Raw genomic sequence first — 11,728 nt, forward strand, 5'->3', positions numbered from 1 at the left:
AGATAGGTTACTGTCACCAGAACCAGCATATCACCCTAGCCCTGCAGATAGATAGGTTACTGTCACCAGACCCAGCATATCACCCCAGCCCTGCAGATAGATAGGTTACTGTCACCAGACCCAGCATATCACCCCAGCCCTGCAGATAGATAGGTTACTGTCACCAGAACCAGCATATTACCTCAGTCCTGCAGAGAGACAGGTTACTGTCACCAGAACCGGCATATCACCCCAGCCCTGCAGATTGATAAATTACTGTCACCAGACCCAGCATATCACCCCACCCCTGCAGATAGATAGGTTACTGTCACCAGACCCAGCATATCACCCCAGCCCTGCAGATAGATAGGTTACTGTCACCAGAACCAGTATATCACCCCAGCCCTGCAGATAGATAAGTTACTGTCACCAGACCCAGCATATCACCCCACCCCTGCAGATAGATAGGTTACTGTCACCAGACCCAGTATATCACCCCAGCCCTGCAGATAGATAGGTTACTGTCACAAGAACCAGCATATCACCCCAGCCCTGCGGATAGATAGGTAACTGTCACCAGAACCAGCACATCATCCCAGCCCTGCAGATAGGTTAGTGTCACCAGAACCAGCATATCACCCCTGCCCTGCAGATAGATTGGTTACTATCACCAGACCCAGCATATCACCCCAGCCCTGCAGATAGATAGATTACTGCCACCAGAACCAGCATATCACCCCAGCCCTGCAGATAGATAGGTTACTGTCACCAGAACCAGCATATCACCTCAGCCCTGCAGATAGATAGGTTACTGTCACCAGACCCAGCATATCATCCCATCCTTGCAGATAGATAGGTTACTGTCACCAGAACCAGCATATCACTCCAGCCCTGCAGATAGATAGATTACTGTCACCAGAACCAGCATATCACCCCAGCCCTGCAGATAGATAGGTTACTGTCACCAGAACCAGCATATCACCCCAGCCTTGCAGATAGATAGGTTACTATTACCAGAACCAGCATATCACCCCAGCCCTGCAGATAGATAGGTTACTGTCACCAGAACCAGCATATCACCCCAGCCTTGCAGATAGATAGGTTACTGTCACCAGACCCAGCATATCACCCCAGCCTTGCAGATAGATACGTTACTGTCACCAGAACCAGCATATCACCCCAGCCCTGCAGATAGATAGGTTACTGTCACCAGAACCAGCATATCACCCCAGCCCTGCAGATAGATAGGTTACTATCACCAGACCCAGCATATCACCCCAGCCCCGCAGATAGATAGGTTAGTGTCACCAGAACCAGCATATCACCCCAGCCCTGCAGATAGATAGGTTACTGTCACCAGAACCAGCATATCACCCCAGCCCTGCAGATAGATAGGTTACTGTCACCAGACCCAGTCTATCACCCCAGCCTGCAGATAGATAGGTTATGTACATACAACATCCCATAGAATATGGAAAGTGTTATTTTATAGTAATTTTTGTCATTTAAAAAAATAAGTGAATGCAATTTAAAAAAAACAAACTACCAAATGCAGTAAATCATTTGCTCCGGAAAGATACAAATTGTTGTATCCTGTAAAGAGTAAGTAATATGATAATATATTAAATTACATTCAGATTGTCTGGTACAGAACACCTCTGTCATATATACTGTAGAATTCCTACATGTTATGTAATGTATACAGTGCTGAAGGTGAATACGATGTGTAGATTCCATGTAACGCATTGCGTTGTATCAGTCACTTGTCCACAATGACCCTATAACTGTGACTCTCTGCCGGGTGACCGGACACAGGTCAGACTATTTTTATCTCAGGAATGTCCTCTCTCTTTGTATATCACGTAGGTAATGTTGTCAGCCCGAGCTCTGTACATTTCAAAATAATAGAAATTTTTGCCAAAATTACTCAGTGGAAAATTTTCTTTTTGCTGATTACACATTCCATGACCAACAGTACACGGACCGGGGTCACCTGAGCCCCCACCTAGGAGAACGTATATAAGAGCAGTCTGAGAGGAGCAGCATTACACCTCCGCACAGACACCAAGTGTGAACATGCTTCTTGCCACAACTATTCTCCTCCTGGTCTTCCTATGTCTGCTCTGGACAATATGGCTGAAAGGAAAAAACAAGGACCAAGCGCATCTCCCTCCAGGTCCTCCTCCATTACCAGTGGTCGGGAACATTCTCCAAATAAATCCTCGGGAGTTTATACTTTCACTCCGGCAGGTAAGTAATGGGGGGTAATAATATAAGTCTGATTCTATGACTAAAAGATCTGACTATGCTGGGTGTGTTTGTAGTCTGTAACAAAGGAAACACATCAATCTCTATAGGAGCTGCAGACACAGGACAGGAATAGATCAGTCATATAAATTTGGAATAACTTTTTCTGGCTTTGACTCTACCGCTCTGATCTCAACATAAAGTTTTGTTGCTAGAATTGAATAATAGAGAATGTGTCTCCAGTATCAGAGATATCACAAAGTGAGGAGAGGTGAACCAAGGACAAGTGACCCTAATGTGTTCTGCACCTTAAATATCCTGATGCCCGACAATAAACTCATTTCATCCATACTATTGCTATATACAGTATACAGTAGGTTACCGGAACCGAAGACCCCATTAGAAAACCAAGGAAAAATTATTAAGTGAAGGATAATAAGTCACTGTCTAATAGTACAAATGTCTCAGCTCAGCCCATCTAGAGAACTACGGGGTTACCAACAGAGAGGTCACCTCCGAGGATTCCTTCCACCATTACTGGCCCTGTACATTGTAGGTGACACCACACCAGGGTCACTCCGGTCAGCGGCTGAACGTCCCAGCGCCCTATAGGAACCATTGTATAATGTTCGCACTGAGGTCAGGTCACAGGTTGTAGAGATGGTATTTTGTGTCTTAACCCACGACTGCAGAGAAAATCTAAGTGTCTGGGGAAGAATATCAGAGATGACACTTATCACATGAAGAATCTTACAGGGCCTTCATAGAACGAAGAAAATAATGTATAAATGCAAACATCAAAGTGTAACAATAAGATACAACGCTAATAGTTACATTGTTACTGAGACCATTTAGCGACCCCTGTAAATCTTGTGTTTATTTTATTCTAATGGGTTATTTCATATTTTTATGTAATTTTTTTCCTTTCATCAGCCGTCCGGTGTGTGTGTGTGTGTGTGTGTGGGGGGGGGGGCAGACGTGCACCCTAACACACCCAACAGTTCCCAATGGGGAGATTTTCTCTGACTAACAGTCTTCCTAGTATTTTCCTACACACTGTACTGGCACATATAGAGATGTCTATACATAGAATAATAGAATAAAGCTTTATATAATTGGGGGATCCCTGGAGGTCTGAGCATTTGGCACCCTGAGCACCTGCACTCTCGGCAGCTCGGAGCGTTCCCTGCACAGTGTGACCGGTCTCTGCTCTGGAGTCAGGAGTCCGGATGGCCGGGGAAAGTCAATACTGAGTAGGTGACTGGGTGCGGAGGCCAGAAAACTAGCAGACCTCTGGTGAGACCGGTGAGCGGACAGGTCTGGGTTTTGACCTCACTCTTCATTCTCTCTTCAGATCCAGATAAAATACGGCCCAGTATTCACAGTGTATTTTGGATCTCGGCCCACTGTGATGCTTTGTGGATATGATGCCGTAAAAGAGGCCTTAATAGACAACAAGGATGTGTTCAGTGGAAGAGGGAGGCTGCCATTGTATGAATATGTTCAGAAGGGATATGGTAAGACGTCCTGTCATGGTGTTCTGTACTTGGATATTTTTGTCATATTTAGAGGCCCAACTGAGGATCTTCTCTTCTAGGAATCATTGGCAGTAATGGGGAGCGATGGAAGCAAATGCGACGATTCGCACTCAGCACCCTTAGAAACTTTGGGATGGGTAAGAGGAGTATAGAAGAGAGAATCCAGGAGGAGGCGCAGTACCTTGTGGAGGAGTTCAACAAAACTGAAGGTGTGGAAACGTTTTATGTGAAATACTTACTGTCATATAACATAACCCTACTCACAAGCCATCCAGGAACGTCCCCTACATGCTCCAGAATGCAGACATATGCCCCACTTTGTGGGTACGGGGTGTTTTTCTGAACTCCACCTAGTTTGTAACTGGTCCTGCCCATTCCCTTAACCCATACTATGGCAACTATGGGTTAGAAGTAGAACTAATAATATATTTTACCTCTGAACTCTGAAGTTTGTATCTTTACCTTCAGTAATGGCTTGAATAGAACCAACTAGGTCAATGAGTGTAGGTCCCAAAGTCTTATCTACCCCAGTTTAATATTGATTAGATTCTCCATATTGTTCCTTTCATGGTTGACTGGTGAATTGTCTGATAGTTATTGTTTCTAATCCTATAATAGTTTCATGTTGGTCATATACCTGCTATAGATGTTGTCGGAACTAGAGATGAGCGAGTAGCATTCGATCGAATACCTCCCTGCTAGAGATGAGCGAATACTATTCGGATCAGCCGATCCGAACAGCACGCACCCATAGAAATGAATGGAAGCACCTGTGACGCTGACTTTGCCGGTGGCCGGCCGGCATCACAGGTGTTCCCATTCATTTCTATGGGTGCGTGTTGTTCGGATCGGCTGATCCGAACAGTGTTCGCTCATCTCTACTCCCTGCCATAAGTATGCGTGTAAGCGGCCGAACACCAAGGGGTTAAACGTATCGAATATTCAACACGTTTACCCCCTTGGTCTTCGGCCGCTTACACACATACCTATGGCGGGGAGGTATTTGATGGAATACTACTTGCTCATCTCCAGTCGGAACGTTTATCGATTAGTTGTTACATTGTTACTTTCTTGTCGAGCATATAATTGTGTGTTCTCAATGACAAGATAGAGCTAAGTCTCCCCCAAACCTCTTTGGTCTCAGCTTATCACCCATAACAACAAAAGATGAACATGTTGACTTTCAGCGCATCTCCGAGGATCCGACTTTCGCCATTATGTGTCAGGGCAGAGTTGGTCCATCCTCATACATTAGATAGTCTTCTAGTCTGCCAACACTGACGGCTCCTCTATAGTCTCCATTCGCAACATTCACGTTCCAAACATCCCTTTCCATTTTTTATTTTAACCTTTCAGGCCTGGGATTAAAGATGCCAATATGGTTTTATCTCCTCCACCCAAGTGTGCTGATGGCTTCTATGTCCTACAAATTGTCTTCTTCAGCTCTGACCCATTTAGTATGACATCATAGAACGTAGTGTCCGTCTGTAAATGGCTTTATTAATATATGTATACATTTTTATCCATCTCTATAGGGGAAGCGTTTGACCCCACTTTTTTCCTGAGTTGTGCCGTCTCAAACATCATCTGCTCTGTTGTATTCGGGAAGAGGTTTAGTTACAAAGATGAACATTTTCTGTCTCTTCTCCAGAATATCTCTGGGATTCACCGATTCATGAACTCTGGCTGGGGTTTGGTGAGTTCTGATATTTCCTTTTCTCCAGTACAGATTTCTTTCTGACTTTCATTCCCAGGTTAATACTAGGGTTGAGCAATCTGGATCGGGAAAGATCGGATCCCAATCGGCGATCGAGCAACTTTCACGATCGCAATCGGCTAGAAAATGATCGAAAATCTGATTTTAAAAACGATCCTGATATCTCAAGATCGGCTCAACCCTAGTTAATATCTTTTAGTAGTTTGTCTTTTCACTAACTTGCCCAATCTCAACCTTGTAGATTTTTTACTTCTTCCATGGACTTATGCGTCATATTCCGGGTCCTCACCAGAAAGGTTTTCAGCATTTGACTGACCTCAAAGCATTTGTTCAAGACAGGGTGGATGAGAGTGCGAGAACGCTTGACGCAGACTCTACACGGCACTTTATTGATTGCTTTCTGGTGAAGATGCAACAGGTAAGAGTTCATATCCTCTCATGACCAGGTTGGTGTCCTGCTGGCACTTGTGGACCTCCAGCTGCCCATCTTATTTACTAACGTTCTCCATTCGGGTCTTTTATTTGTCTTTGTATAGGACCAAGAAAATCCATCCTCAGAATTCCATAATGAGAATCTCGTAGGGTCTTTAATGAACTTGTTCTTTGCCGGGACAGAGACTTCCAGTACCACCCTTCGATATGGCTTTCTCGTACTACTAAAATATCCAGAAATTCAAGGTAAAAAGTTAAGATCTCATCTCACTTGGATTGTATATTGTACTGGAAGAAGATTGTATACAGTCAGGCTCGTTTCACACCTTGACCTGTATTCAGGGGTTTCCATTCCCTTCAAGCCAGACTTTTCTCTCTGCTTTTTAGGGCAGAAACCAGGTGGACCCCATTATAGGGTAACCACTTTTTTAAGTGGATTAGATTTCCATTCGTCGGGTCCCCAAGTGAACCTGATCAATGGAAACTTAAACTCAGGTGTGAACCTCACGTCAGAACTAGTTATTACCTTCACCATGAATGTTTTTGGCCATTTATTGATGAATTATCCCGGATTATTATCGATCCATGTCTTGCACAATGATATCTTCTCTCTCTATGTCCAAGATTTCTCTCCAATAAACTAAATTTTTTAATCTATTTAGCAAAACTCCAGGCTGAAATTGACCATGTGATAGGTGATCGTCTCCCATCGATAGAGGATCGAACCAAGATGCCGTATACAGAAGCTGTAATCTATGAGATTCAAAGATTCAGTGATATTGTCCCCACCGGGGTTCCCCACGCTACAACAGATGACGTCTGTTTTCGAGGTTATACAATCCCCAAGGTAAAAACTCTCTTCCATGTCTGTCCCCTATGTATCTCCCATTGTATATTTTTGTATCCTTTAACTATATTTAGGATGTAGGACCCCAATGTAATGTGAAAAAACAGTTAATAAAGTTCTCTGAGCGGATTTATGTGTACTCAATGGGAAGAGGGAATCCATTGTTAGACTCTTTTCTCCCAAATGATTGAGCATGTTGACTTCCATCTGCCATCTGGGTAGAGTCTCAAACCCCACATACACATGGATGGATCTCCAATCCCATTGAGATTGGTGACTTTGGTAGACATTAATCTAATATGTATGAGCAGCTTAGATAACCGTTGGATCCAAAGTGTATGGCCAACACCATTTTGGGGGGCTCACAGTGGCTTCCAACCAAACGTCATCTGTATTGAGTTATCGCTGTCTATGTAGATTGTGACTGATGACAATATTTGTACAGCGCTGTGGATGATGGTGGCGCCATATAAGTACAGATGAATCTAATCCCTTTCCTTCTTACACTTGCAGGGCACAGACGTGTTCCCACTATTGACCACAGTATTGAAGGATTCCGACCAGTTTCCACAGCCGGAGGTCTTCTCCCCAGAACGGTTCCTGGATGATAAGGGGACAGTAAAGAACAACGCGGCCTTCATGCCCTTCTCTGCAGGTAGAATTGGTTTTGTGCTTGGTGAAGAGTCATTACAATATCATGAAAAACCTCTCGTTCACTTGGACGGTCCTTCTCCTTCCCCAAATTCAGCCTGTAGGTTTGGGTTGTAAAGTAACTCCCCATTAATGGAGCAGTCTGCCTTTGTATTTTCCCCCTTGTCTCTACATAGATGATTTAGTGTTGGGGGGGGGGGGGGGGGGCTGTGAGGGATAAACATGCTTTTTGCTTATCTGTACGATGTAGTTTTCAGCTCTGTCCAGGTGATCGGCTTCTGAGTTGTCAGAGGTTATTCAGTGATCCAGAACTCAGGCTGTCAGTGCAGTCCGATGGTGCTCAAGATCAAACAAACATAAGAATGTATCAAGTGCCTGAGTTCTGGTTCTTAGAATAAGACGAAGACATGCGGCAACTCAGAGGGCGGTGACATCAGGCGGCATCAGGAGTTATATCTGCTGAATAACACAACAATGGGAGGCAGAATGTGGGTGTAGTCTATCACTGATTTTGCAGTGTAATGAGCGTCCAAATTAGCATCACGTTCTGATATGTCAATACCCCCCAAGTATATGTCTTCTTTTGAACACAATTTTATCTTTTCCTTATAGAATTAATCTTCCTAAAAAGTTCAGAATGTGACAAATTTTTGAATAAAACTCTTAATGTTATCATGTTCCTTTGTAGGAAGGCGAATGTGTCCCGGAGAAGGTTTGGCCCGTATGGAGCTCTTCCTGTTCTTCACCACACTCCTCCAGAAGTTTACCCTGACCACAACCGTGTCCAGAGACGACTTAGATTTACGTCCTGAGTTCAGCAGTGCAGGCCATCTGCCCCGATCCTACAAGATGTCCGCTGTCCCTCGTCACTGACATTTTACCTCCGTTACGACCTATTGATGACTATTAACAAGGAATCAACAAATTTTACACTTCAACCTGAATTTTTATATGAGGAGGATTAGAAACCATTATTATATATATTGTAAGATAGTTATGAAATATTCAGTATAAAATGTTCCATTCGCTGTTATTGAATCCGATACGTGCGACCCCCATGTAGATCCCAAACAAGATCTCGTAATACCTAAGGCCTGGGCTCAGAGGGCACCTACCCTCAGCCCCAGAAGTGTAACAGCAGTCAGAGGGACAACCATGTCCTCCATCATCCGCAACAAGGGGAATTTTTGTGAATGACACAAAGCTCTGGAGCTGGTGGAGGTTTCAGCCTTATGGGAACAGATTGTCCAACTGGAGAAAAGACAAGGAAGAGATGGAAATGTTGAGAATATTTATAAAGAATCCGCGCAAGCGGGAATCCATTTATTTATTATGTGCAGAGGAGGGAAATGTTTTTGCTTCTATTGAAATAAAATGTTTTTTGCTTTGACCATTTGTCATTATTGATGTCCGAAGTGATGCAATACCGTATATACTCGAGTATAAGTCGACCCGAATATAAGCTGACCCCCCCTAATTTTACCACAAAAACGGGGAAAACTTACCGACTCGAATATAAGCTGAGGGGGGAAAATGCATGACATTCTATTTGTGCTCATGTTAATCCTAGCAGGCTTCAGGCCCATATGGTAATATCCCAGATGTCACGTGGTCTGGGACAGGGTCGGACTGGCCCGCCGGAGCACCGGGGAATCCCCCGCTGGGCCCCCAAGCCTGACTATTAGTTTTAGCTAAATGCACTTGTCAGGGGCCCGATCGGGATCTTCAGGGGCCCGATCGGGATCCTGACCGTGCCAAAATGGGCCCCTGTAGCAATCAGTGCGAGTGTGCGTCTCTGCTCCCTGCACTGTACACTGCCGTCACTAGCAGGAGCTGTGCTGCCCCTCCCCCACACAGATCGGAGTGTGCAGGGGGACGTCTGCCGGCTGCTATAAATGAAGAGCTTTCACCACAGCCAGACAGGACACAGCCAAATGTAAGTACATTTTTTGGGTAAAATATGTATATTTAATGTGTGTATATTTGTGTAAAATGCTGATATACTGTGTGAATCCTGTGTATTTGTAGATAGGTGTGTGTGTGTGTGTGTGTGTGTGTGTGTGTGTGTGTGTGTGTGTGTGTGTGTGTGTGTGTGTGTGTGTGTGTGTGTGTGTGTGTGTGTGTGTGTGTAAATGTATGTTATATGTATTAGGCCTGGTTCACATCTTCTCTTTTCGGGAAGTCCACTGTGGGGAATAATACAGTGTGCAGGGGCCACTATGGGACATAATACTGTGTGCAGGGGCCACTATGGGACATAATACTGTGTGCAGGGGCCACTATGGGACATAATACTGTGTGCAGGGGCCACTATGAGACATAATACTGTGTGCAGGGGCCACTATGGGACATAATACAGTGTGCAGGGGCCACTATGGGACATAATACTGTGTGCAGGGGCCACTATGGGACATAATACTGTATGCAGGGGACACTAATGGAGATAATACTGTGTGCAGGGGCCACTATGGGACATAATACTGTGTGCAGGGGCCACTATGGGACATAATACTGTGTGCAGGGGACACTAATGGAGATAATACTGTGTGCAGGGGACACTAATGGAGATAATACTGTGTGCAGGGGCCACTATGGGGCATAATACTGTGTGCAGGGGCCACTATGGGGAATACTACTGTGTGCAGGGGCCACTGTGGGGGATAATACTGTGTGCAGGAGCCACTATGGGGCATAATACTGTGTGCAGGGGCCACTATGGGACATAATACTGTGTGCAGGGGCCACTATGGGACATAATACTGTGTGCAGGGGACACTAATGGAGATAATACTGTGTGCAGGGGACACTAATGGAGATAATACTGTGTGCAGGGGCCACTATGGGGCATAATACTGTGTGCAGGGGCCACTATGGGGAATACTACTGTGTGCAGGGGCCACTGTGGGGGATAATACTGTGTGCAAGGGCCACTATGGGGTATAATACTGTGTGCAGGGGCCACTATGGGGTATAATACTGTGTGCAGGGGCCACTATGGGACATAATACTGTGTGCAGGGGCCACTATGGGGTATAATACTGTGTGCAGGGACCACTATGGGACATAATACTGTGTGCAGGGGCCACTATGGGGTATAATACTGTGTGCAGGGGCCACTATGGGACATAATACTGTGTGCAGGGGCCACTATGGGACATAATACTGTATGCAGGGGACACTAATGGGGATAATACTGTGTGCAGGAGCCACTATGGGGCATAATACTGTGTACAGGGGCCACTATGGGGTATAATACTGTGTGCAGGGGCCACTATGGGACATAATACTGTGTGCAGGGGCCACTATGGGACATAATACTGTATGCAGGGGTCACTAATGGGGATAATACTGTGTGCAGGAGCCACTATGGGGCATAATACTGTGTGCAGGGGCCACTATGGGGCATAATACTGTGTGCAGGGGCCACTATGGGGGATAATACTGTGTGCAGGGGCCACTATGGGGGATAATACTGTGTGCAGGGGCCACTAAGGATTAGGCCCTACTGAGCAAAACACAGTTAACACTAGGTTCACACCAGCGTCTGGTCTCCATTCTGAGGTTTCCATCTTCTGCATGTAGAAGACGGAAACCTATCGGTTCGAGTCTGGCCGTGAGCGCCGGTGAGTGTTGTATGCTCTCTGCGGCAAAACCGTTTTTTTTTTAAACCAGACACAAAGTCCTGCATGTCCGACTCTGTGTCTGGTTAAAAAAAAAAACGTTTCGCCGCGGTGAGCACAAAACGCTCACAGTAGCTTACGGACACACACTTCATTTGAATGGGTTTGAAAAATGCCTGCAGGGCGGAGACCCCGGGCGCAGATGTGAACGAGCCCTTAAAAACACTTTCTATTTTTTTAAGCACACTGCCGATTGGAGTGTGCAGGGGGAAGTCTGCCTGTCTCAGTGTCTCCCAGTGCGGTCCAATCCGGCATGTAACTAGCAGCAGAATTGCAGGACCGGAGCACTGGGAACAGATGAGTGCGGGTTTTTTTTATGTGTACTTTGTTTTTCACCTCTCAGAACTAATTATAAAAAATAAATTCTGCTGGACAACCTCTTTAAAGTGTGGGGCATTTGGGGGGAAAATTAAAGGGGTTGTCCAGGCATAATTTTCTATGGTTTATCGTCAGAATAGGCTATAAATGCCTGATCTGTAGGGGGCCCGACACCCAGGCCTCAGACCGATCAGCTGTATGGAGCCACTTCTGGCACTAGTCCTGTACACAATACGGGGCCAGAAGCAGAAAGCTCTGTCCACTGTATATCAGCCGGCACCTTCTCTGCATCTCGGCACTTATTGAAGTGAGTGGGAGC

The 11,728-nt window shown here is 45.3% G+C and overlaps 1 protein-coding gene across 1 annotated transcript; it reads left to right on the top strand.

Moving 5' to 3' along the window:
• The first annotated feature begins 2,049 nt into the window (after positions 1-2,049).
• Positions 2,050-8,284, top strand: LOC142184839 (cytochrome P450 2B11-like). The gene is made up of 9 exons (XM_075259941.1): positions 2,050-2,229; positions 3,581-3,743; positions 3,824-3,973; positions 5,300-5,460; positions 5,723-5,899; positions 6,018-6,159; positions 6,576-6,760; positions 7,274-7,415; positions 8,100-8,284. The coding sequence occupies exons 1-9, from the start codon at positions 2,056-2,058 to the stop codon at positions 8,282-8,284; spliced, it is 1,479 nt and encodes a 492-aa protein (XP_075116042.1). The 5' UTR covers positions 2,050-2,055.
• Positions 8,285-11,728: the final 3,444 nt, after the last annotated feature.

The sequence above is a fragment of the Leptodactylus fuscus genome, chromosome 11, assembly GCF_031893055.1.
Source record: "Leptodactylus fuscus isolate aLepFus1 chromosome 11, aLepFus1.hap2, whole genome shotgun sequence".
NCBI lineage: Eukaryota > Metazoa > Chordata > Amphibia > Anura > Leptodactylidae > Leptodactylus > Leptodactylus fuscus.